Source organism: Ammospiza nelsoni, chromosome Z (genome assembly GCF_027579445.1).
Source record: "Ammospiza nelsoni isolate bAmmNel1 chromosome Z, bAmmNel1.pri, whole genome shotgun sequence".
Taxonomy (NCBI): domain Eukaryota; kingdom Metazoa; phylum Chordata; class Aves; order Passeriformes; family Passerellidae; genus Ammospiza; species Ammospiza nelsoni.
In genome coordinates, this window is record NC_080669.1 from 45588376 (window position 1) to 45615757 (window position 27382).

General features: G+C 40.8%; 2 protein-coding genes across 3 annotated transcripts in view; one reads left to right on the forward strand and one right to left on the reverse strand.

The window, feature by feature from the left end:
- Positions 1-400: 400 nt before the first annotated feature.
- ANKDD1B (ankyrin repeat and death domain containing 1B) lies at positions 401-26477 on the forward strand. The gene is made up of 15 exons (XM_059492018.1): positions 401-476; positions 3779-3882; positions 5884-5982; positions 7718-7816; positions 7907-8011; positions 9755-9853; positions 11385-11483; positions 13216-13314; positions 14232-14330; positions 15915-16013; positions 19752-19850; positions 22416-22511; positions 25154-25352; positions 25971-26102; positions 26419-26477. Exons 1-15 carry the CDS (start codon positions 401-403, stop codon positions 26475-26477), a joined length of 1563 nt encoding a protein of 520 aa, XP_059348001.1.
- Positions 20095-27382, reverse strand: part of POC5 (POC5 centriolar protein) — a 35405-nt gene continuing 28117 nt past the window's right edge. The window contains exon 13 of one of the 2 annotated variants that reach the window (XM_059492014.1): positions 20095-20295. The gene's annotated coding sequence lies outside the window, so the exon portion shown is untranslated. Of the gene's footprint in view, positions 20296-25749; positions 26247-27382 lie in introns of those variants that run through there. The other variant, XM_059492015.1, reaches the window with a different exon arrangement.

Here is a 27382-nt window from a genome sequence, read left to right on the forward strand (position 1 = left end):
CGTAACAGGACTGCCTTTTGTCTGATGTGAGCGCTTGAGGGTGCTGATTGCTCCTGGCACATAAGGCTAGCCTCTAGGGAAGGCGTGAGGGGGACTGGATGGGGAAAGGATGATCCCATTCGGTGCTTAGCCACTGTCAAGAAATGCAGTATATTGAGTGCTTGATCTCTCTTAGAACAAACTCCTAAAGCTGCTCCACAACTCTGCCCCTTTGCTTGGCGGTATCCTGGCTCCAGAGGGGTGCTGTGCAGGTGTGCCTGCAGGGCGGTGTTTGCCCGGCTGCGTGCGCTGGCCTCCCGGGAACCGGTTTGTCGGGGCCCTCTCACGCAGGACGCCTCCCTCGGCACATCGGCCTGGGGCCCTTCCCTTGGCTGAGGAGGAAGAGGAGCTCCGGGCAGCAATGAAGGGCCTGAGCCGCCTGCTCCGCGCCGGGGAGGATGCCGCGCTGGGAGCCGTGGTGGCGAGCCATGAGGGCCGTGAGTCCGCGGGGGTTGCAGGCCAGGCGGTCCGGGGAGCAGCGCTGCACAGCACAGCGCAGCACAGCACAGCACTGCACGGCCCAGCCCAGCACGGCACTGTACAGCAGAGCCCAGCCCAGCCCAGCACAGCGCAGCACTGCGGCCGGACCGCCACCGTTGCCTGCCTTCCCTGGAGGCAGCGAGCCAGGCCCTCTCTTAGGGCTGCTGGAGCCCACCCAAACCTGCTTTTTGCCTTGATGGGAGAACAAAATGAGCGGTGGGGGTTGGAAAGGACAAAGATTAACACGAGCTGTTGTACATGTAGTAAAAGACGTCAGCAAACGTGTGGATGTAGGATTGGGAGCTGGGCTTTGGCACGTGGTGGTCCCAGGGGCAAGTCCTACAAATTGCCCACTCCCGTGCTTTAACTTCCCCTTTGAACGGCTCTGAGAGGGTTCGCTGGTATTAGTTACGTCCCTGGAGCTGAGCATCTGCCGCCAGTTTCACAGCCAGTCACCAAGTTTTGGGAGGCACACAGAAATCAGAGGATCTTGCACTCAGAAACACAACCCAGCAATGGGGTCTCCAGCCTTCAGCCTGCACACCAGTCTGTGAAAGAACAGATTGCTCTGGCGTGAGCTATGGGTAGTGAAAACAGGTGATTTGTGGAAACTAAGTGGTACTTGCCAAACCCTGCTTCGCCACAGTTCTGTGATCACAGTGTGACAGCCAGGAGCCATCATCTTGGGCTCTGGTTCTTGCTCCCAGACTGGTAAAGAGTGCAGAAAAAGAAAAGAACCACTGAAATATCGCCATTAGACTCAATAAGTAGTTTTCCCCATTATTTATTTGAAATGGAAAATTACTATTTTAGAAAAAACATCTTAGTGACTTAGCAAGATCCCAACATTGCTCTAGTAATTTTACTTCCAGTAAAAAGAAAACCCAGAGAAAACTTTGAAAATGTTGCCAGATCATTAAATAGATTATTTCATTTTTAGAAATAATAGGATAAAAGTACTTTTATTGGCATTTGAATCCAAATATTGTTGATATTTTTTAAATTTTACCTCCTTGGACCTCCTTAATCAATTCAAATTCAGGAGTTGTTTTGCCATGTGTTTTTTAAGATAGTTGTGGATTTCATCTTGTGGACATCACAACAGAAGAGGAAATCAAAGTACTAATTCCAGTTAGCTCAAAAGAAAAATGGAATATAACTAATAAATTGTCCAATATAAATATATATGTATTTATTATATAAGCCAGACTTTTTGTATGGTGCCAAAGAAAATACTCCCTAAAAAACCTGGCAGTCACACATAGATAATTGATTGCTGCTGTTACTTGAAAATAGAGTAATTCCTAGTTACAGGAGCAGTGCTAAATGTTGGAGACCCCTGCTTGGATAGAAGGCTTCCATAAAGCTTAGTCTGACAGCTCTGTACTCCTGTAATTCCATACATGAAAAAAAAAATATTTGCAAAAGCAGCAAAAGTTTGGGCAACAAATCAGAGTCATTGTGTGTCTACATTGTGATGGTTCTCAACTCCTGAATTACAAAGTGTGAAGAGAGAGATTTTGAAGAAATATAATGTACAGAGGAAAAGGTCTTTTTTGCAGCACATGGCCAATACATTGCTTCTGGACAGGAGAGAAAAGAACACTTAATTTTTTGTTAGAACTGCAAAATTGTCCTTGCTGATGCATATACAGTAAAGAAACATAGTTTTATCTTGTTTTTGAAGGCAGTGCTGAGTAAAGTCTTGGGGTTGTTCCTGATTGTCCTGCTTCTATCTTTGCATCCTCATGTAAGACAGCGGTCAGCAGGAATGACTGTGGCCTTATTGTAATTAATTGCTAATTAGTGCTGTATAGTTTTTTCTACATTTGACGTAAATTTGCCTTGAGCAAGGTATCCTTTGACCATTGGTTTACCTGAGCTTGAAATCAAGTTAGTAGAAAGCTCTGTTGGATACTTCCTAAGGTAATGACTATGAAAACTGGGACTGAGGCATTTATTCTTTAAAGATCACTGTTCATAATGATGATTTGCTATTAGCCATGGTCCTTGTCACAAATGCCAGGAGAGCATCTTTATTTGCAAATGCTTTTTTTTATTTTTATTTTCCTTCCTTGTGCCTGCATGTTTTAATATGAATAACACATAGACTGTGATTCCCAGAGAAGTTTGGAAGGATGATTCTTTTATTTGAGGCACTTGGATAATTTCTTAGGGAAACTGGAAACACTTTTGCAAGTATCCAGTTTAATTTCTAATTCATTTTCTACAGTAAAAATGTGATTATTCTCCCTGAGATGATAGCCACAGGGAACATATAAATGAAATTAAGTGAATGCTATACTGATTTTCCTTAGCATGCTCTGCAGTCATAGTGCCTCAGGCTGCATCCTGATTAGGCATTGATGAACTTAGACATAATGTGGTAGGATGAACTTGCCTGAGAGGGCTCTAAGGAATAGATAATTCCTGTAGTTCCTGGTCCAACAGACTGGTGCCTCCTTGATGATATCATTGGACAAGAGGCCTTCAGCCCAAAATAGTCTAGACAGAAGACATCTAACTAATTGGATTTTAAGTGTGACATGCTATTGGATTAAAAGTATGTACTAACATTTTTGCAACTGGTGTAACTGCTACACTGTTTTCTTTTAAGTGATTAATGAAATACTACAGTATAAACATGAAAAATATTCTCACCTCCAGATAAAGAAGGTCAGACACTGGAATTTTACTTTTCAGAGTTACTGAATATATCTTGCTACCTCAGCTGACCAAACAGATGCTAATTTTCGGATTGAGACATTAAAGGAAGGTCTCAAATCAAAAGTGGATTTTGTTTGTTTTGGTTTGTTTTTCCAGTCATGTCTGTTTGGTTACTGCTTTACATAGCTTGTGTTTTTGTAGTGTGTTTTAAAACAGAAAATTTCTCAAAGAATAGGAAATAAATGCTGAAGTTTGTAGTTGAAGTTACTACTATGCCTATGCTGTAATTTGAGATGCAGTTAGGTAGTAAGAGCTTCATAAACAAACTGTTCCTATGAGTGCCAGCTCTGGTAATCTGCGTTGTGAAAAGTCTCTCTTTAGTTGCACTTAAAAGTTGAAACTAGAAATATCAGCCAGATGTCTCTAAAGGAGAAAAACCTAGTCATTAAATGCTTTGATGACGAGAAGCAAGTGATTCTCATAACATTAAATCACTACAAAGAACAGAAAGTATAAACAATATTATCATCCCTTATGTTGGTTATGGCTACTTTTTTAATAATATGGGGGTTTTTATCATGTTTTCCCACAGTACTGCCAGATGAGAGAGAATTTCAACATGCTGCTAAAATGAACAATTTGGATACCATGGAAAAGCTGTTTAAAAAGAATGTTAACATAAATGCTGTAGATAATGTGAGTATAAGGTGCCTGACAATGTCTGCTGTGAAGGGTGATTCCTTGGGGCTGCATGGGGGAATGCCTGCATGCCCCCTCAGCGGCAGGAGAGAGGCTGCAGAAGGGCCCTCTAGGACCTGGGGAAGAAATAATTTCATGTGGCCATTATGGACACTGGGATTTGTACAGCTGAACTCTCGGGTTTCAGTGTCAGTGTATCACATTGGGAGCTAAGGGCTCCTCAATTCTGCCCCTACTCTAGTGTTTCCTCACAGCTCTTTGGTGACTAATTTCCCAAGTTCTCCATCTTTCTGAGTGGGAAGACTTTACCTCACAGTCACTTTAAGAATGGATTCATGCTGCTAGCATTATAAATTTCTAGAAAGAAGTATTACTCTTGGTTTGCATGGAACTGTGGAAGCATTCTACAATGTCCTCTGGCTCCAGCCTGAGCTCAGGGTCCAGGTTTACCTTAGATATACAAAAATGCATTTGCTATGCTGACTTCAACACCAGGCCTAAAATCTGAGATGTATACTTCACAGTAGCTAAATAAAGCTGTGTTCCACATGAGAGGTAGTTCAACAGCAACCAAGCAGTCATGATATTAATCTGGGAGTTTTGTGTAACAGTGTCCTCTCAATGGCTACATATAAATAATATACCCCTGAGTATTTATTTATTTAGTGTTATTTATTCTGGGTTCTGAAAAATTTTGCCTCCCATGCCCACATGTATTTTCACTCACTGGGGAATATAGAAGATATTATAGTGCAATCTTTGACTTGTTTATGAAACAGACAAGGAGACAAACATTTCCTCTGAGTACACTTGAATACTGAGAGTATCAATTGCATTACACTCTAAAAGGTCACTTTAAAATAGTTCTTTCTTCCTCCTTGCTTTCCAGAGTTCAGGAAGTTAAACTAAATACGTTTTCAGTTCGGTAGCTTGAAACTTTTCTCTGTCATCCTTAAATTAGATCTATAGTATGAGAGAGTTACTAGTATAGCTGCAGAGGTGTTGTGCTTTGATTGATTATCCTAGTAGGGAGGTAGCTTATGCTGGCAAAGCCATTAGTTTTGTTAATGTTGATGATTCCTGCCCCTGTGCTCTCAAGCCAAATAAGAAAGGCTATCAGATTATGAGCTTTTTGATAGTACTCTTTCTATAGTATAAGAGGCTTTTTTCTGTCATAAATATACGTCCTAAATCCCACCTTTTTATTCCTTTTGGTGCATATGATTGTAAATTTAAATTTATACAAGTCAAGTGAGCTTCAGAGAAGCTAAGAAAACAAATCCAAACTGACTTTTAAAATTAATTGATTAAATGTCTTAGACATCTTTGTATGGAAACTATTTAGTCACTAATGTTAAACGCAGTTATGCCCACTTTAACTGAAAGCAAAACTCTCCAATAAAATTTGATTCAATTTAACGAATTTCTTTTAAATATATACCACAAATTACTTTATGGAAGTCTTCTTGAGAAGCACTGAGCCCATTCACCTCTATAAAATTACTCACTGTTTGCACAGTGGTAGCTTTCATTTACGTAGATGATGACTCAGTATGGGAAGGTGACTAACACTGACTGAGGGAGAAATCTTGGCTTGCATTGCACAGGTTTAGTCAAAAGCAAGGAGGATACCAAAAGCAAGTCTAACTGCATACATATGGACCTGAGCTATTCAAACTATACCATGCAATAAAATAATAAATAAGGATACTTCTTGTACTGCATGCACCCCCCCTATGCAGTGTTTGAGTTCTTAATCCCATTCTGACATTTCAATGAAAGGACATTACTACGTAGACTAACAAAGTCATTCTGTTTTTACAAGAATTCTCTAAGATCAATATCTAAATGCTATCCAAAGAAATAGGAGGAGAAATATGAAATAGTATATATTAACAGATACATTTGGTAACAACCAGAGAATTCCAAAATCCTGAGCACCTGCACAGGGAAAGAACAGTATTGCAGACCTGACAAACAAAGCTTTCCTTATTCCAGCTGAAGCGCACAGCGTTCCATTTTGCTGTTGCGGGAGGCCATGTGTCTGTGGTGGACTTTCTTCTTCATCACAAAGCTAGACTTGACATGGCAGATCAGGTAAGCTGGCTTACTTGTTTTGATTCACATGTATAGGAATTCCTTTGAGTAAAAGCAGATAATTTTCTTGTGCTCCCAATTGTGCAAAAATTAAGAGCTTGCAGTAAAAACTCCAGTTTTATACAAATACTCTATTTCTTACAAATAGGTGCAGTCTTAGAACTGCACCTATTTGTATGAAAAAAAACATTTTTAGAGGAAAAACACATTGCCCAAAGTACTGGATAACTTGAATACTTGAGTGAGCACAAGGCACCTCCCTTGGCCAGGTCACAGTGTTTACCTGTTACAGCCAAGGACTTTATTTGCCTTGTGTGCTGCAAGAGCACACTGCTGACTCGTGTTCAACTTAGTGTGCACCAGGGCCCCCAGGTCTTCCTCTGCCAAACTGCTTTCCAGGCAGTTGTCCCCAGCCAGTACTGCTGCCTGGGATTGCTCCTGCTCCTCCTCCTCAGGGGCAGGACTTTGCATTTCCTCCTGTTGAATTATGTTTTGTTCTTGCCAGGCCATTTCTCCAGCCTGTCAAGGTTTCCCTGGATGGCAGCACACCAATACAGTCTATCAGCCATTCGTCCCAGTTTAATATAAAGTTGGCTGCGGGTGCATTCTGCCCATCATTCAGGTCATTAATGCAGATGTTGAATAGCATTCCCAGGATGGATGCCTAGTGCATTATTTGTGACCGGCCTCCAGCTGTTCATAGCTTGGAAGGTTTTTCAGGGCAGACTTTTAGGCCACAGCCACAAATTTTGCTGAAGCCTAGATTTATCTTACTGCCTGCATACCAGGTACGTATTCCGTATTGCCCCCCACTGTTTTCCACAGCAATTTCTGCAAACATGGGAAAGACTGGTAAAGTGGAGTGAGTCCCGTGCAGAACCTCTAGAATGATTAGAAGTGCAGAACAGGGTATATGAGGGGGTGTCCTAATATCCAACCTAAACCTCCCCTTACACAGCTCCATGCCATTTTCTCTGGTGCTGCCAGGTCAGTGCCTGCCTCTCCTCTTCCCCTCATAAGGAGGTTGTAACTGCAGTGAGGGCTCCACTCAGTCTACTCCAGGCTGAAAAGACCAAATGACCTCATTTGCTTCTCATGTGGTTTCCCCTCAAGGTCCTTCATCATCTTTGTGTTCCTCCTTTGGACACTCTTTAATAGCTTTATGTGCTTTTATTGTGGCAGCCAAAACTGCCCCCAGTACCTGAGATGAGGCCACAGCAGCTCAGAGTTGAGCTAGTCCTTTTGTTTTTAAGATGTTCAAAACAGGGTTAGTTTTTTCCTATAAGAGAAAAAGGTTTTAGAGAATTTGAGAGGTGAGAACATTACAAAGAGGTCTAAATGGAAAAATATAGTGACTCATGGAAGTATATTCATTGCATATTGTCACTTGAAATGTCATCCACTGCACCCAGGACTATCTATCTACATGGTTTCTGGAGAGAGAAAATAATTTCTAGGTAGGACTTCATCCCTCTGTCATAAAATGGGATCAGTCCTTCTCTAGAGATGCCAGACCTTCTGTGAAGAAGTCAAACATTTATCTAGGTCTTGCTCTATTGCATTTAGCTTAATTTAAGTGAGATGAATCCCACCCACACTGTCAGGTGTTCATTTTGCTTTTCTAAATGCCTACAGACTGGAACCCACTAATACACTGAATCAATCAAAAAGATTTAAAGAAACTTTGCTTGAGGTATTTTGGTGGTAATTTTTGCCTTTGTCATTTTATTTGAAGCACGGCCTGACAGTGATTCACCTTGCAGCCTGGACTGGAAATCTGGATATAATGCGAAAATTAGTTAAAGCAGGTGCTGATCAAAAGGCTAAGAATGAGGTTTGTTGATAAAAAATTTTTACCAACCCTAAATATGTTTATGTTGGGAAAAAATCAAACATACTTACAGACTGACTTACCATTTTTTAGGAAGGAATGAACGTACTGCATTTTGCAGCTCAGAGCAACAGCATTAAAATAGTTGATTATTTCCTCCAGGATCTTCATCTGAATGACTTGAACAGACCTGATGGGGTACAGTGTGTTTCTGTTTATTTCTTTGATGTTATGAGGCTTTTGTTTGGGGGAAACAATCTTGATTTGGGGAATTCAAATGAATTTTAGTTTAGATAGTTGCATGTACTTTTAATTACTGACTTGGATACTGAGAGACAGATAAAAGAAACAGCCAGACAAGCCCTTAGGGGCAGCACCCTTCGTCCCTCTTTGCCCATTCCAGGTGGACTGCAGACACCCTCCGCTGTCCTTGCTTCTGCTGCATGTGATGCTTAGTCGTGGAAAGAGAAGGTTGGGTTCAGTCCCCAGTCAATTCCTTTTTTTTATTGCGTTTGCCTCTCACTAGTTTCCTCTGCTCCAGAAAGCTTCTTGAATGGATTGCAGTCACCTATGGGTGACTGTACCTTCCCCTGTGTCTCCTCCCTTCCATCTTCTGTGTTTGTTGCTGTATCTCTCCTTGTGCATCCTTCCCACAGCAGTGCCCAGCCACTCTTACATACATTTCCACATAGGCATAATTTGGTTCATTATGGTGAGTTAAGTGTTGGCACATCGTGGGGCAGTTGGGTCCACTGTGGAGTCAGCTGGAAATGTCTGACAGGCAGCCTCTGACATTTCCCACACAGCTCATCTTCACAGACCCCCGTCCCTACCAAAACATGCCAGTTATGGCCAACGTGGCCATGTTTCATCAATTAGAACACAGAACTATGTGCAGCCATCCTACAGAGGTGCACTGACTCTCAACAGGTGCCTTGTCCTCATCAGGTTTTCCGTGGTTTTAATTTCCACAGTGTTGGGATCTTGTTTTGAAATGCTATGTAGATAAGTCAGATATTTTAGCTTTACATGAGGAAAACTTATTCCTGTGAGATCTGACACCTAAAGAACAAATCTCCCCTTTTTTTCCTTCTGAGTTTCTTGAATTTTATTGACTCAAGGGTCCAAAATTCTGAATTCTTTTCACAAATGAAAAGTCTGACAAATCAGAGTTAATTTAACAAAACATTCCTTTGAAGGTTTAGGCCCTGGGAATGGAAAGCCGAGGAAGGACCTGTTCAACCACCTGTTGAGGCTGCATCATGATTCTCTACTAGGTGCATACATTTTTTTTCTAGATATTTCTATAGGCACTACCAGGCATGATGTGAAGCCATTTTACCTAGCTGGTTATATGCCTTACTGTCTTGAACAGTGGTATGGTTTTGTGTCAAGATAACTTTCTGCAGTTGAGTTTGTAAATGGTTTGAAAAGTTTTTGTTAGTTTTAACACTACCAAAACCCCCTACGATGTTCAGTGCTAAATTCAGGCCTCCTGGATGAAACTTCTGAGATACATCAGTTTTGGTCTCTGTTTTCAGAATTTGTATCAAACTCACCCATGGAAATAAATTTTGCTGTTTCTTTGCTGCCTGTTTCTGAGCATTCTCAGACTTTTAATGACATAATTAATATTTTCATACTGATAAAAAAACAGGATTAAAATATTTTGAGTGTCTTTTACACTTTTTTAACATTTCTAAACAGCTTTTATATATTTTATTCGGGATATGAAAGATGTATGATCTGTTTGTATACACTTAGTGTAATTTTAATTACTGCTCTTCTATGTATCTTCTACTATTGTGTTAATCTCCTTAGTCATATGATATATAAATTTTTATATAGGATACACATATACATGTGCATGTCATATATCTAGTAACTAGAAGTATTTCTACTTGCTGTAACACTATGTTTCTTTCCGTAATTGTTTTCTAGAAAGGTAAAAAGCCATTTCTTCTCGCCTCTGAAAAAGGCCATGTTGACATGATAAAAAAATTGGTTGCTCTGAAGCTATTTACATCTGAAAAAGATGAGGTAAATGTTTCTTTTCCACAGAAGTACAACTAAAAATGTGCTTATGAAAAATTATTTTGTTTCACTGTGATTATTATACAATCAAATATCTGAGTGTGCTGCACAGAAGTTACAGTGAAATAAGGGACCAACAAACATATGATGATTTTTAGTGATAAAGGGAAGGCAGTGGGATGATTGGCAGGAGACTTTTCTGTACACATTCATAATTTATGCAAAGCAAGACTAGCATATGCTGTCTGCTGAGAGAAGTGGGGAAGCCTGGTGATAAAGGTGTCAGCCTCTTCTGGGAGATCGTACTTCTCAGTATTTCACTCTGTCTGTGTCTGTGGGTGACTGTGTGATCAATTTTTCAAAGGTGTTTAAAAGTTTCAGGATGAAAATAAACACCTATAAATTCTTTTTCAGCAGTACCTTAGCACTTCAATCTGATTGAGTTTGCTTTGACACTATATTTTAAGGTATCTTCATAATTTTCAAAGTCTGCTCTTAATTTTTTTCCTTGCTTTACTATTTCTAGAATAAGCAAGTTAGTATTTCTCTGCATCTGAGGCATTGTAAGACAAATACAGTAAAAATTGTGAATATGTCAGATGCTGCATTTACAGAACCACATAAGTAAGCCCTCAGGAAGTGATGTTGGATTTTTTGGTTTTCTGGTAATAGTTTAAAAGCTACAGTGCCACCCAGAGCTCTGCCGTACTAAGCAGTTTATCAACAGAGGTTGACAGGTGGTGTTGTCCCAGATATCTAGCTGGTTAAAGGTGTCGACAGCACCAGGAGGTAAATGCTGTGTCCTGCAAATTAGGTAAGAAGCCAGGACAGAAACTCATCTCCTGGGTCACCAAACCAAATCACACTCTAACCATCAATGGTAAAAAGCATTCCACATCTTCCCACTCAATGCTGTGAATGAAAAACTGTTCTGGACTCTCATTTTTCTGAGAGTTAGCATTCTTCTGAATTTTTTAACCATTTTTATACTATTTTGTATGCTTGCATTTTCTTTTAGTTCAAAAGCTGCTGCTCTGCCTGAAGTTGTTAGTTGCTTTTTTTTGCTTGGTGGTGTGGTGTTTTAGTTTTGGTTTTGTTTCTGTTTTGTGTTTCTTAACTTCCTGGAAAGAAATTGCACTGATGGTGACAGAGATCAAAGATTGTGATGTTGACATCAAAGCCATGACAAATTTTTATGCTGTGACCCAGGCTTTTTTACTCTTTATATCAATGGTCTTGGGGGCTCAGTGAAGTACCCACCCTTGTGGGAACCAGTACCTGAAGTTTTCTTCTGATTCATTTATTTGGAGTTAGAATTTCAGCTCTTTTTTCCGGTATACCCTGAAGTTTTCAGACAACCACCTAGACCAGACTACATCAAGATTAGATTGAATCTTGGTGCATGCTGTGTGCAGTTGCCTCCCTCTCCTTGTATGTAAGAAAGACTTGTATGTAAAAGACCAAAGACATTTGTTGGTTTTAGTTAATGTCTTTATTCTGGATTTTAAAATATATTATTTAATATTTTAATTTCAAGGAGGGAAACACAGCATTGCATTTAGCAGCCAAAAATGGTCACAGTGAAGTTGTAGAAATTCTGCTTGAACAATGGGAGGAAATAAATGACCTCAATCAGGTAAGTACATCTAAGCTATTGAAAGAAATAAAGTTAGAGATTTGAAAATTTTTCTAAAAATTCAAATTTGAAAGGAAGAGATGTGGCACTGAGGAGGCTTCTTGCTGGTTTCCTAGTAACTTTGCATCCTGTTTCCTAGTCTTCCTGGTTTCCTAGTAACTTTGCATCCTGTTTCCTTGTTCCTTGTCCAATAAATTAACCTCCCTAAATTATCCCTCTTTCAGTGTCTTCCTCTGTGCTCTATCCCTTGCACACATCCTCCCCTGCATTTGGCAATCTGTCGCATAACTACTGGCAGAGGAGAACAGAGGAAGACCTTGACCCCCTTGCTTTCTGTCATCCAGCATTTTTAGCCATGTGATCCCATTCCTTTTAACATCTCACTTTTAAGCACTTTTGGTGCTTTTCATTATTATTCATTGAGCCAGTTGGATTTGCATACATTCCATCACAGGCACCTCAGCAGAGGTAATTTGTATCTTGTCCATCTGTCCTCAGTTGCACAAAAGTGGCTGCAAACACTTTCCTGGTTTAGTGTTGGTGAGCTCAGCCAGCATATTCATCAATTGTGTAATAGCTGGGAAGGTAGTATCCCTGAGTTAATGCACTCTTCAGGTTCATCTTAAGGCTTAAACAAGGAGTGGAGGAAGGAAATGCACACTAACTGCTCCTCTCAGCATTCTTGCTTTGTAAAGGGTTTGTGTCTCTTTCTTCTATGGGGCAGCTGGAACAACCTGGGCGAGGTCATTTCCTTTGTTGAGGAAATGCCCACTGTGGGAACCTGCCATGTGGCTGATCATTTGTTCTGCTGGGCCAGGGGGCAAAATGAGTAACTCCTACCCAAGGCCCTCCTCTTGGTTTGTCAGTGACAGACTGATTTGAGAAGTTCCCTCTTATCCAGCTTGGCTGCTCTTTTCAGCTGTGCCTGCTGTAAGGCTCATGAGCCTCTTTGAAATGTGGAGCCCTCCTGTTTCCAAGGCTTGTCTGGGAATGTTGCTTCTGCACACAGAGCTTGTGCTGCTTGTGCCCCTGTCTTGGCATGACTAATGGTGTGACCTTCCCATCCAGATGGAGATGCTGTGATCTGCATATGAACAGATCTCTCTTCCCATAGCATGAGCAAAGTACTAGCATGTATTGTCTAGTGGAATAACATCAAGACTTTAAGCAAAGAAAAATTAGGATTTATTGATTCTTTTGTGATTGTTGAAACACCAGAGTAACTTTCATTAAACCTTTGTGTATTTTAGATGTTAAGCAGGAGTTAGATAATTGTGTAGTTGATGTATCCCTTTTTATAGATTTGTGTGGAGACATGGAGAAAAGATTTGAAATAAATATGAAACAGGATTACTTCTGCCTAAAGTTCTCCTTATAGCTAGCACTTGGGGTTGTGAATTTGTCAGAAATCCATGACATTGCACTGACAGGAATTGGAATTACTGTACATACTAGCATAATAGTGATGTTTCCTGGTGCTGAATGGCAACAATAGTGGTGTTTCCTGCCCACCAAAAAGAGCATGATTAATATTTTTAGAATAATTTTCTGTATTGTAAACTTTGCTATACATCTGTCCAGATAAATATCATCTGTCACTTAACTGCTGGTGAGTAGCCGTGTCACTCAAGAGTTGGATGGTCCTGATGGAACCTACTGGGGGTATTTTGTGTCTTAGTGTTGTAGTCACATCTCTTAAATTGGAACAGATATTTTGTCTCTTTTGGTCTAGAATGGAGAAACTGCGTTTTGCTTGGCTGTTGAGGGAGGTCATGAAAAATGTGCTGAACTCTTGCTGGAGGCAGGGAGCGACATCAATGTTTCAACTCAGGTATGTACACAGCATCCCTCCTAGTGGGGCATACTAGACTGTGAAAAAGACCTTAATAGCAAAGGATATTTGCTCTGGGCTTTTTTTTTTTTTTTTTTTTTTAATGAAACCAGTTAAAAAATAGAATGGGGAATGTAGAGAGTGCTAACAGAATAAAACCAGTGTGGATGTAAAATAACATTAGCTTTATTTGATGGAATACTGTCGTGGAGCTTTTCATTTCCTGTATGCCCACTAGTACAACATGTGACTAGAAAATGTGACCAACAAGGATAACTGAAAATCCTCCTTTTTGGCAGTGTATGTGACTGATCTGATGACAAACTTGTTCTCTACATGTGATTCCTGAATGGCAGTCCAACTCATATCTGCTGAATGGCTTGGCTAGCCTGCTGCAAGAAGTTTATGATTCCAGCAGAATGAGAACTTGTTTGTTTAAGCAGAACTATTTTGTAAAAATTAATTTTAAAATTTATTTTATATTAATTAATTTTTCTATTGATTTATTAACTGTCCTATGGATTTACTGGTTGATATGACCATACTTGCTTGGTAATGGTCTAACACACTAACAGAGTAGGAGATATGTTGGCATTGTTGTTGTCCATGGCACAGTATAGATGATGATGCTGTTCTGTCTCTTTTAAGAGAAGTTGAATGGGACCATAGGATGTGTGTGTTCTTTAGTATGTTTGTTGTGATATAGTAGAATTGGGAATTTCCTTCACTGTTGTCAAAAACATCATGCCAGCTGCTGATGTGCTTCATTTTGTATCATTATGTCAAAAGGTTTTATTGGTGGAGGGGATACTAAGACAAATTTAAATTCAAGATTTCCCGATATTTATACCTCTCTTTAATACTGTTTTTTTCAGCAATAAAAATGTAAGTTTTTCTGTCTATGAAATTCCTTTCAGAACAATAGCAGTGCTTTGCAGGTTGCAATTCAGAATGGACATCTATCCTTGGTTACTTTTCTTATTGATAAGAATATTGACCTGGTTCCTAAACCCGAGGTGAGTGTTTATCAGTATAACTCTTCTGCTGCTCCTCAGCCTGTCCTGTTTTTCCATGGGAATTCAGATTCAATCTCAATCTGAATGAGATTGAGTAGTTCCTTGAATTTTTCCCCAAACACACTATTATTTCGTTTCTAGGTGTTAGTTTAGCCACACACACAGACCAGTAGAGGCAAGATCCATTTGCCAGCCCAGTGTGGGCCTGAGCAGGCTGGAGCAGTGGGAGTAGACATGGCCAGGCTGCACCAAGGGCCAGGCATTTGGAGAAGGAGAGCCAAGTGCCCTGCTTGAATTTAGCAGTAGTAATGCCATGGGCAGGGAGTCAACATGATTTTGAATAAAGATAACTAAAATGTAAATAAACACTTCAGTGCTTTCACCCTCTGCAGGTAAATGCACCCTCAGTGCCTTCAAAATCTGCATGCCAACATCCTTTGTGATTTAAAAAGAAAGAGGTATTTATATTACCTAAATCCTCTCTCAGATTAGATATTACAGATATTTGAGATTTTCTATGAGTAGGAAATTATTTTCCATTTCTGCAGTACAGGATGAAAATAGAATCTGGGCTTCATGACTTACACCATGATCACTGGCCTCTTGCAGAAAGCTATCAAGGAATAACAATTTATGTTGTGCTTGAAATGATTTAAAGGTCAGGCAGTTGTGCTGCTTGTTCTCCTTAGCTTTCTGCAGCAGAAGCAACTCAAAAAATCTTTGTGTTCCAAAAATTTCCAAAAAAATTTCCAAATTTCCAAAAAATTACATTTTGCAAATGTTTCCATCATAATGTTGCATAAGAGCTTGTTTTATTTTTCTGTAGCTCGGAAGAGATGGCTGTGTTTTATAAGAACACTGAACTGGTGCCTGGCACCATAAATGGTACTGGTATGGAATTATTCTTTAGTTGTATTTCACAAGAAACTGATCCATCACAGGTTCAATATACAAAGTGATCTTACCAGCCTAATGTGGATTTTGACTGGTCTTGATTCTGTGCCCTGGTTATTTTATTACATAATCACTCAAATAAAACCTCTGTCTTACTAATTGTAATTTGTCATGTTTTATAAATATGACAGTAAGTGACTTTAGTATGAAGAGTATTTCCAGCAGCAACACATGACAAGGGTTTGTTCCTGGAAAGTAGATTTCAACATCAGTTTACCAAATACAGAATGAGTCTGTCTCTAAGCCGTTCAACAAAGGGCAAATCCCCTTCTCTGAGGAAGCAGGAACATTATCCTGATCTCTCTGCTGTCAGGATAGCAGCAGATCCCAGGCAGGAACACTTAGGAGGAGTGCCTTGCTCTATTCCTAGGTGGTGGCACACTGATGCACACCCCATGCACTCAGCATTTCCAGTCTTCTCAGCTGTATTTGAATACCCACTTCCAGGTGGGAGCAGGCTACCACCTCTGGTGTAACTCCACACATCCAGGTGTGTTTTCTGCAGTGTTCAGCCTCTGCTAGAGCATATCACCTTTGCAAGTGGTGGGCTTCAATTAGAACCTCTTTGTTGTTTGTCTGAGCTTGTAATAATATTCCTAAATATAACAATTTGTTATTTTCCCTCCACAGCAGAAGAATTCCCCTCTCCATTTAGCAGTCCTCAGTAATAATCTACTGGTAGTAAAAAGCCTTTTGGATGCCAATCACGACATAAACTCCTTAAATCACGTAAGAAAAGCTGGGAATTTACACAGCTTTATTGGTAAAGGGGAGATTACATGGATTTTGCTTGAATTTTTTTTCCTTATGAGCACAGGGTTCAAAAAATAGGAAGGAAGAGGCAGTTCCCTCCTAATCCTTTTGTGTGTGTACATATGTATTAGTCACTGGTACATGCTGTGCTAATATTATTTGAGCAAGATAAGGATAGCACAATGCTGTATACTCAGAAAATGATTGGGCAATGTATTGTTCAAGTCTTATGGTTCATGTAATAAATGACAGAAATGTCTAATGGTATTGGCTTCAGAGGGAAGCCAGTGCAGAATGTCATTTGGCAGGAAAGAAGTTAATTTTTCCTTAAAGCAACCCACCAGGTCCAGTGTTTTAGATCTGTGACCAAAACAGGGCTGGTAAGACAGCGCTGTTAAAGCTGTTGCTGAACAATGCTTGCACAGCACCAAGGCCTTCTCTGTTTCACACTCTGCCTCCACCTTAATCAACTGGGGTGCTCAGGGAGCTGGGAGGGGGCAGAGCTGAGCAGAGCTGAGCAACACAGCAACACCAAATGACAAGGTCACACTTCTCTGTGATGCAATCAGTGAGCAGCTGTTAACTGAAAGGATGCTGCTTTGAGCCCATCCACAGACAGCTACACCTGTCTCCCTTATCTTAACCAGGATTCGTCTACCCTGCTTGGTGTCAGTGGTCTTTGGAGGCCTGGTTAATTGTTGGCCAGTTCACTGTAGATCATATACACCACTGATTTGTACCATACTTTGGTGCTGTCATGCTTGATGCCTTCTTTGCTGTACAAAATCTCCTGTGATTGTTAATGTCCATTTCTGCATTTTACTATGCTGAGTATCACTTTGTGTTGCTTTGCCTGGTAGAGTGGTGATAGAAGCACTGGCTTGTGCCTGATCTAGTGTTTTTGGGCCTTACAGTGCCCCTGAAGTGTACTCAGGTGACCTTCTCATGGAGAAAATCAACAGTTGCACCTTTTCATTTCCCTCCTTGGAGAGGCACTTTGTTGAGAGAGGAAAGAACGGCATTTGCCCCTTCTCCCTCAGGACAGGTCTCTCCCACCTGCTTGTAACACTACTCAGTTCCTTGAATTTCCTCGCATAATCACACTTTTTATACTATTGTATGGCTTAGATTATTGTGAGTAACAATTAACAGCTAATTGGGAATGCCACACAGGGATTTGCCCAGAGGCAGTCAATTCTCAGGGTCATCATGTGTGAAAGGAATTAGACATGTGCCTGAGGCTCTTACTGCCTCCCACTGTTTGGGATTTCATGCCTTAGCAGGAATGTAGTCCCAAGTAATTCATACACCATCTGAAGGAGGGGAGCCTTGCCTGCCCTGATGAAGCACAGGGATTTCCAGTGCTGTGTTGGGTCTGGCCCTTGCCTACAGAGCTGCCATCCAGTGCCCTGGAAAGAGAACAAGGGTTTCCTGATCAAGGAGCATGCAAAGGGACACTGAGAAGCTCTGAAGCCACCATAAGTGAAAACTCCCTTAGTTGGAGGTGTCACACCTTTGCTTAACCAGAGACCCAGCCCTCAAATATAATGATTGTGCCTGAACTCAAGGAGAGATGATAGAAGTAGATGTTGATTTCCTTAGAAAGAGAAACAGCAGCTCCTGCTGAGGGGCAAAAGGGGGAAGATTCAAAATAGGCAACCTGGCCTGTAGCAGGACAGAAAAGGGAAAATACAAGAATGACATCAGAAGCAAAACTACCTGGTGTCCATCTCTGAATGACCTCTTAGGTAGGCAGCAAGGTAAACACATGGCTACCTGGCTGTTCCAGTGTTGGGAAGGTAGGGAAGCTCAGGGAGTCCACCTCTAGGGACTAAGGGATTGACAAAGTGATCATAACAGAAGCAGTCACTCCCATGTCTCTGGAGATGGCTCTTACTGAGCATGAATGCAAAGTGTCTCCTCAGAGAAGATACTGCAAACCAGCAAGGCAAGTAAACAAATACCAGAAGGTATCCAATATCTCTGAGGAAGTGGTAGCAGAGTGGACTACAGTGACCTGACAACAACTAGGTCTCCATCTAGGAGATGCCCTATGATGTCCTCCATCAGAGGACATCCAGTGCCTATGGTCCATATGGCAGAAGATTGTACAGAGCTCACATACACTGGCTCCTGACCATCACAGACTCCATGGCCCAGCTGTGTACAGACAGGCCTGCCACCTGTGGCACTTCAAGGAGAATCCCTCTTTCCCCTCCCCATCAGCCCTACACCTCAGCCATCCATCTCAGCAGAAAGACTGATCCAGCAGACCTGTCGAGTCCCATTTGGGGCACCGTGGCTCACTGCTGGGGAAATGCAGCCTGGTCTCCCTCATGACATGCAGAGGTGCTCCCCACAGTAGCAACAAGGATGAGTCTTGAGAAATCTGTGGTTCACCTCTTCCGATTGTTCATTTTATTGCTAAAGATTAATTCATACACATTTTTGTGGAAAACAGAGGCTGTCATTTGTGGGTGGAGTAAAGTATAAGGACAAGACTTTCTGGTCACATAAACCAGAGAATTTTATACATTTCTTCAACACATCTTTTGGAAATATTTTACACTCTGTCTCTAGCATGCTGGAAATTGCCTACAGTAGGTACTTACGTATCCCTAAATTTCTGCAGGAAAGAAAGTAGGGTGTATGAATAAAAAAAACCCTTTTTATATATGGGAATAAAAAAGTAAGGTGAATACATGAGATTTTGTGATCATAGTGTAAACTGTAAAATTAACTAATGAGACTTTTAATGTGGAACCCCTAGCCTGGTGTTTCTTAGGGTGCAAACTATAATTAAGATATAAAGGCCAAAGAAGTTCTCTAACCAGACTTACATAATGTAAACTTGCAATGTCAGAGAAGCACAGGCACAAAACATTCATCTTAGAAGGATAAAGTGTCCCAAGAAACATACTAAGGAACATTCCCATATATGCAGGGCTTCCACAATTACTCCATTATTTGCTGCTGCGTTTCACCCACAGATGTCTGAATTTTCTTACTCTAATTTCTGTAAAAAAAAATAAATACATATTTGGTATATGTAGCTATGTAGAGACTATACAACCCTCCTTTCAGACTCAAAGATTTACTTGAAGGTGAATGCCATTTTAGCTGTATTTCTTGTTAATGGTTTGGCCTTGTTTAATGATTTTGTTTTGGGTTTTTTTGTATGTATGTTGTTTAAGGTTCACTGAACCCATTATGGGAGCAGGTAGACTTCTGCTGTGCATCATGATTTTGTGGTAGGGCCAACTAAAAAGTTCCATTGTGGATGTGGCGTGATGTACTGTTGAAAACTGTGGATATCCAGTTCTCTTGGCATGAATTTCAGCAGGGAAAAGGTTACTTGAGAGAATAATATGGGTGTGGCTTGCCAGACACATGAAGCCCTCTGTCCAAAGCACCTTGCTTCAAGAGGGAAGAGAGAGACTGAGCTTGTTAGTTTACAGTACATTAGAGGGGCATAACAGCAACCTTTTCCTGAGCCAGCTGGAACTTCTGCCTGGTTTTCCTGCAGAGATGCCATATGCTGTCTTGTCTGCTTGATAGAAAACTGGCAGATCACACAGAAGTTAAATGGTTTCCCTCTGTTCAGTATTTTCTCACCAAGGTCACCTCTTGTTGTGAATCTGTTTTAGATTCAGCCTGCAAGCATGATGCTTCTAAGTTTGACTCAATGCATTTATTTGGTGTCTTCAATTCCAGAGGCAGGAAACCCCTCTACATCTGGCAGCTGATCTTGGCAATGTGGAGTTTGTGGAAGTGCTGCTGAAGTCAGGCTGCAATCTCAAGACCATGGATAAGGTAAATTGCATTCCTCACACATGTAAGGATTACATGATTTTTTGTTCTATAATCTTTCTTACAGAGATGCATAAAGCACATGTTGTCAGTTGTGTTTGCTAAGTAAAGCTAACTACAAAGGAAGTCTACTTTTAATATTGTTATAACTCAGAGATCTGATGGTTTTGGTGAAGAGCTGTAAAGCTCCCAAATTTTGTGGTTTGAAGGATAAACACTGCTTCCAGAAACCTTTCCAGGAAAATATGGTCTAGGCTTGCACAGGGGCAAATGGCCCGTGGCTCCTTGTAACTGTGCATCTGCAGCTGGGCCCAGTGCCAGGAGAAACACAGCTTTACCAGGGGCAGCGATGGAGAGTTTGCCCTTTAGCACTCCAGGTCATCTGAGAATCATGGTGACATTCCAGATCCATTCAGATGGGTACTTAAACCCTGAGATGATGTTCTGCCTGAAAGATAGAAACAAAAATGGTAATGGCTGGAAGAAGTACCAAAGCAAAGTTGCTGGAGAAGTGCTTTTGAAAGGACAGAGTACCAAACCCAGTATTTAAATATTTTAAATAAATTACTGCAAGATTAAGTGTTCCCTTTTACACCGTTACCACTTTTCTTAAAATTCTCTACGACTGAGTTGAAGGATTTGATGTTTATTATGAGAAAAATCTTGCCCTTTTGTAACCTGAAAAAGTAACTTCCCTGCAGAAAAGTGTCCTGATGAGAAGTGAATCTTTATGGATTAGAATAGTCTTGTTTTGCCCTGGGCTGATAGGAGGCCTAGGGCTTTGTGTGGGGGTTGCATGGTTGGTATGTTTTGGGATGCTGAGGTAAGGTGCTGCATTGTGGTTAAGCCTTTCCATTTAGAATCATGCCTACAATTGCCAAAGGGCTGCAGTTCTTGTAGGGATCAATCCAGAATGAAATCTTGTCCACTTCCAACAGCACCTTAGTCATTGGGAATTTTTTTCAACGTATTTGTATTCCAAAGGCAGACACAAAAATTACTTATTGCCTACAACCTTTAGCACCTGCAAGACTTTGAGCAAGGCAGTGCTCTTGTATTGCAGCAACACTGTTAGAGGTTGTTGTGAGAATTTGGCTCTGAGCCTCTACAAGTTCTGGTACAAGTCACCTTTCTGGATTCTGTTTTATTTCTTGGAGTAGCTTTTTCCTTGCCTATTTGCTAGATGACCTCTGAGACCATGCCACTGCTGGGAACATATGCAAGTACAGTGCCCTTTGAATTGAATTGGTGCTGAGATGCCAAAAATGTTTCTGTGCTTGCTGAACGGTAGTCAGGAAGATGGGGAGCCTGCTTTGATTGCACAGTATTTTTCTGGCCTCCGCGCCCTGGCAGCAGTACTCATTCTCCAGAGAATGCCATGCATCTGCTCCTGTCAGAGGTCAGGAAATGCACTCTGTCTTTGGTTGTGAGAGCAGAGAGCTCCCCATGTGCAGTGCTGTACTGTATGTGCATGCAGGATGCCAGCAGTGTCCACACCAGCACAGGGGTGCAGAAATACCCCCCTTATCCACTGCCTCCCTCTGTGAAATGCAAAGCACCTCTCCAGAGCTGAGCCCAAGGAGTTCTTGTGGTCTCTGGACTCTTCACATATAAAATATGCCTATGCCTAAAAGATTTAATGAAATGTATGTTCATTGGCTTCCAATGTGATGCTCTTATAAAAACGGGTTAATTAGAATGATCTTGAGAACCACCAGGAGCTAGAACTCAAAAGGTGTATATTAGGGAACTTTAATCTATGTGGGGAACTAAAATAACTTATAATTTAATTAATGAACCTTCTAATTAAGGGATTGGCTTCTTTTAGATCTATTTTTCTAGAAAAGCCTAGCACTTGTTATGTGGAGATCAATCGTAATATTTAAATCCCAGGCAGTTGCACTCAGTGCAGATCTGCTGAAAATAGACAATTCCAGAGAAATCCCTTTAGAGCCACCATGATGCCTGCATCACAGTGAAGCGCTGATAGGAGAGATGGGTACAGGTAGAGTGAGCAAACCTCTGCAGCTGGTGTTGCAGCAATGGCTTTGAATAACTGTGACTCCTTCTATACCCATGAAGCATCAGCCTGCAGTTGTGCTCCTTCCAGCTCTAATAAGAAAGTAATTTTCTTTTTATTCTGTGAGTCACCTTCTCTTACCATCTAAAACAAGAGACAGGTTTGCCCTTTAAGCTGGATATTTCCAACTTTGCCAGCCTATCCATCTGAAATGCCCGTTTAACCATAGCATGGGAATCAGCTGTATTTGTGGTAGTTTGAATGTGGATGCAGTGACTGGAGCATGCAAGCCGGTATGAAGTATGCAGGTCTGAGTGCAGGTTTCTGAAAGCAGCAGTACCTCACCAGAATTTTTACTGGGGAGTTTAGTGTGTGAGAAAACTGACCACCTCTGGGCTGAGGTGATAAAGCTTATGCAGAGCATAGGACTTTGATTGTAGTTACCCAAAAGCCATAAAAAAGGGATGGGGTCTGTAAACAGTTCCTGTGTTTTTCTTCTATGACACACTTACCCAAGATTATGTTCTGACTCACTGTCCTGCTTTCAGCATGGGAAAACTGCACTAGCCACAGCATCAAGGAGCCATCATGCCCTCATTGTAGATATGATCATTAAAGCAGAAAGGTATTTTGCCATGAAACAGGTAAGAGTTATCTTTCATTAAACACAATATGCCTAAGCTAAGGCAAAAGCCAATTCTGATTTTGAGGTATCTTTCAGCTGAGGTGGTTCCTTTTGGCAGGCAGTAAGACTGGCCTTGATAAACAAAAGTTAGGATTGGGAATGGGAAAGTCTCTAGCCCATCCAGACTTTTTTCCTGAATAGCTGTAAAACTGTAAGCAGATCTTAGCACTTTCCTGCCTTGTGCTCTACACATAAAGGGATGGAGAGAGATTCTAGGCCAAATCCAAACTGTGCCATCAGTACCATGGCTAGAATATCATGGATCCATGTTGATTTCTGGATCCTTTGGTACAGTAAAATCTATGCTTGAAAAATAGCAGAGTGGAGATGTCTGTGATTCCTTTGCTAGCAAGAGCTCAGCTACTTCAACAGAAGCTCCCTCCCTTTCCCTTGTGTGTTAATTATAAGATTAAATCAATGAGAAGGAAAAGAATTTCACAACAAGTGTGAATGACATGGCTTAGGTTGTCTGACCTTCTCACCTTCTTTCCCTAGTTGTTAATTAAATGAACACTGCATAGTGATGGGCTTCTCTAAAGGGCTACAAGTAACTGCAATATCAATTTGTGATTTCATTCTCACTCCTGCTTCCTGCTGAGTTAGCCAAGTGTATAAGCATACTGATCCTGTCCCAGAGCAGATGCAGGGGTTAGCTGGTTTTACCACCCCACTCCTGCCCTGAGTGGCCAGATCCCTGACACTAATGTTACAGGGCTGGTAAATCGCAGATCTAGATTCATTATTGCAAAAAAAGCCTCCATGAACACTCTGTATGGTGCATTTGATTTGCACCAGTTCAGCTGGAATTGTCAGGTACATTAATTGTTTCTTTCGGTCTAAAGAGAAATTAGAAGTAGTCTGTTGCCACAGAAGACATGACAAGTCTGACAGCAGTAAGCCCATAATATTCTCAACCTTTTAGCATTGTTCACTGAATTTTCTGAAGAGAAGAAAAGGTGTTAAGCAGATGCTTTTCTGCAGAAGCACCAGTGATGTTGGGAAATACAAATGTGTTTGTATCCTGTTGCCTGAAGCTGAGAGCACAGCCTTTGAAACAGCTTAAATCTTATGGCTATGGAATGTGATGCTGGTGGAGTTACCATACTGGAACTACGGCATTTAGAACCATTATTTTAAGGACTGCATTTTTGTTACATTCAGCTGACTTGTCATTTGTGACAAAGCATTAGTTACAAAAGGAAGTGTCATGTAGCTGAAAGGAAGGGCACATGATACTAAAGTGTGACTGTCATCTCTCTGTTTTCCCTCTTCTCTATTTATCACTTCTACACAACCCTTCCCTGTCATTTTCTAGGCTGGGTGTAACTGGATTTGAGGGCAGCTGTTACTATTCCGCCTTGCTGTTGCCTCAAAACACCTTTAGCAGCAAAGGGAAGCTGTGCTGCTGCTAAGGGGTTTTCTTTGTTTGCTTGAGATTTTTTTCCTGTGGCTTTTTTTTTTTTTTTTTAATTAAACATCATAAGCAAATGATCCAACCAGAGAGACCCTGAAGCTGTCCTGTAGAATGTCCTAAAATTTACCTTGCATGTGTTAAGAAGCACGAAATAAAGTCTGCATCAGATGAATGGAACCAAAAATACATGACAATGCTTAGTTACCGAACTGTGATTTTTTTTCTCTGTAAATCTCTTGTGAGGTTAGGAAATAACCCTGCTGTATTTTTCTGAATTTAATTTGGAATGAAGCATTTTATGCTTAGTATTTCCATTTGCCATTTCCTTTTTTGCTTAGTATCTGCTTTGTCATCCTCCATCAAATTCATAAAGAATTTTTCCCCTTGAAGATTTACTTGAAATGGGACTAGTACATAAACGTAATGAAATACAGAAAATAGCTGGAGCATACCTACCTAGGAATGTTCCTGGACACAGCTTAGTTAGGACTGAAATCACTGATTGACATGGGTTTTGCCCAAAAGGTGCCCAAACAAGAGGTAACTCCATCACTCCTGTTCCAGGTGAGCCATGCATACAGTAAGAGCATCACTTTTAATCGGGAGAGTAAAATCCATGTGGTTTTGATTTCTGTCGGATTTTACTTTTGCAGGAATGAAACCAGATCCATGCTCAACACACATGTGCACATTGGTGTTTAGGAGTCCCTGTGATAGACCTAATGGCTGATGGTACCAGCAGAGAATCTGGAAGTCCACACTGCAGCCCAGTGAAGCTGACAGGGCAGAGGCAGGAACAGGTTGAGAGGCACTGTGCCCATGGTGCCTACCGTCTCCCCAGGGAAAGATTAGTGCTTTGAGAAGCAAGAGGAAAGTTTAAGAAGTGTGCCTGAAACCCAGCTGTGTTTTAAACATGACATAGACAGAAACAAGCAGCACAGCACTGCTGACACAACAGTTGCTGTTACTTTGCTTTTGTGTATCAAGTACCAACGTGGCTTCTTTTGCAATTAACTTACAAATACATAGCAACGAACACTGAAACTCTTTGTTTCAGTTCTGTTTTTATGAGCGATATAGAGTTCCTTTTCAGGCACAGAGTAAATCATCTGTCAGCAGCTACAGGGCCTCACTGAGCAAAGATTCCCAGCTCTGTTACACAATTTATCACCTGCTTTCTTTTTCAGACACATCTAGCTCATAGTGGTAATGGGTCAGACTTCAGCGTGTCCTTCAAACAAGATCACAGCACACAGACCAAGCAAATCCGCTCCTCCCTTTGGAATCTAGCATACAACCAGTTAAAGCCCCGTGAATGGAAAAAACTGGCTGTGTTCTGGAAGTTCACAGATGAACAAATTAAAGCTATTGAAGAACAATGGACAGGTAACAATATCTGAATGGCCAGACACAATATATAGGATAAAAAAACCCCACAAGGCAGTATTGCTTTTTAAACTATGTGAGTATCCCATAGTGAAGGGGTACCAGCCTTGTCCCTGGTTCCTGGGAAGCAGTGCTGTAGCAGTACAGCACACTCTGCTCTCCCTCTTGGCCTGAAAGAGTCTTCCTCTTTGGAGATCAAAACTAGGAGCCACGAGCATCATGGAAGATTCTTGGGGGTGATACTGCAAGTGAGGACCTGGGGAACCTCATGACACAGAGCAATTTTGCTCACATTCTGTCTGCACTGCTGCCATTAAACAGGAGTTTCTGGCTTCGGGCCTCTCAAGTGCTGGGGAGACAGTGCTTCTGTCAGGGGAAAAATGAAAGTAAAATTCCATTTTAAGATGTATTACATAGTTTTTATGTCTTCACAGTAGCATTGAGATAAAACAAGATTTTTTTTTAACTTTTGTAAGCTTCAGTCTGCATTTTTCTGCTGGATGAGAAATGTAATAAGAGTAAAGGAGTAAGTTTAAAACCTCTTGGAACTTTTAAAGTGCAAAAGCACAAAATACACTCTTTCCAGCATATTGGACAAATATTTTGTGTTTTGCATAGGGAAAAAAAGTTACAAGGAACATGGGAACAGAGTGTTGCTCATCTGGTTACACGGTACATTGCTGGCTCATCAGAATCCTGTTAAACATCTGTATGAAGATCTGGTGGAAGCAGGACTTCAGCCTTTAGCTGGTAAGTTGATACAGAGCACATTACAGTGTCCTCTATGAGAGTGCAGTGCCATGCTGAGCTCCCTGCTGGTGCTGGGAGCTGTGGCCAGGGCAGGGGTGGAGGACACTTTCTTCTTGTTGGGACTGCCTTTCCTGAGGGCTGAGGCTGTTTGAGAAAGAGCATTTATGTCAGACTTAAGGTTTCTAAAGGCAGACGTGCAAACCTTGCTTGCCTCATCTCCTGCACACACAGTTAAATTGTGACTGGCCATCCTTCAGTTAGTCTGAACTTGTGCAAAGCAGAGCACACCAATCAAGTGTTTTCTCTTACTTTACAGAGAAGATCAGAGCTTCAGTTAGCATTGGCATGGACTCCAGAAAGTGTATAATTTCATGAGTTCATCAACAAAACATGGCATATATGATGGAATTACATGCCAGAAGGAAAGTGGCTTTCAAATATCTTTTAGGGAAACAAAAAACATATTTTGAAGTTGCACGAATTTTTCCACTCTAGAAGAACTTGCACTCCTGAAGTTGTTACTTTTTTCTCAAATGCTTGCTAAATAGAAATGTAAAACATTTAAGAATGAATGGCTGACTGGTAGCTTATAATTGCTAAGCAAGATTCACCACTTACAATTTCTACGTCTGACCTAACACTGATAAAGTAAATCTGTATTGGAAATGCAAATTACGCTACTTTGTGTTTGATGTGAAATGTAAATAAGAGGTTTTCTACATGAAAAAAATTAAATTTAGTAAGTGAAAGTTATGTGTATAAATCAATTAACACTGGCAAATAACTTGACATCTGGCCTCATTTGGGATTCAGGTTTTTATAAATTCTTGCTAGGATTATGAAAAATCTTTCTACTGCAGCGTTTGGTTTATGTAGTGAAGAAACACAAAAATGTTATGTGTAAACACCACATGTGGCTGCAGAATTTTCTATCATGGCATAACACTGCATACATACCCTCAAAAGAGCATTTGATACTTAATACTTCACACATCTAGCAATTATTTACTTATTTCTTGTTTATATCTTGAATTAATACTTGCTGACTGTGTTTAAAGGTTTTCTTATTACTGAATACATTTAATATCTGAAAAACTATGTAAATGTCTATTTTAGTGATCTTCTTTATAACATAGCAATAGTTTTATCAGGTAATGGAGGAATTGAATTGCCTTTTCTGTTTGCATATAGCTAGCATTATTTTGTGCTGAATCCTACTGTTTGTACTAAAAAAGTGATCTGATCTTAGCCTGAAGTCTTATTCCAAACTGTCCTCCTGT

Coding starts and splice junctions, on each gene's coding strand:
- ANKDD1B (XM_059492018.1), top strand. CDS start 401: ATGAAGGGCCTGAGCCGCCTGCTCCGCGCCGGGGAGGATGCCGCGCTG. Junction 11,484..13,215: donor AAATAAATGACCTCAATCAG/GTAAGTACATCT, acceptor CTTTTGGTCTAG/AATGGAGAAACTGCGTTTTG. Junction 22,512..25,153: donor GGTATTTTGCCATGAAACAG/GTAAGAGTTATC, acceptor TTTCTTTTTCAG/ACACATCTAGCTCATAGTGG.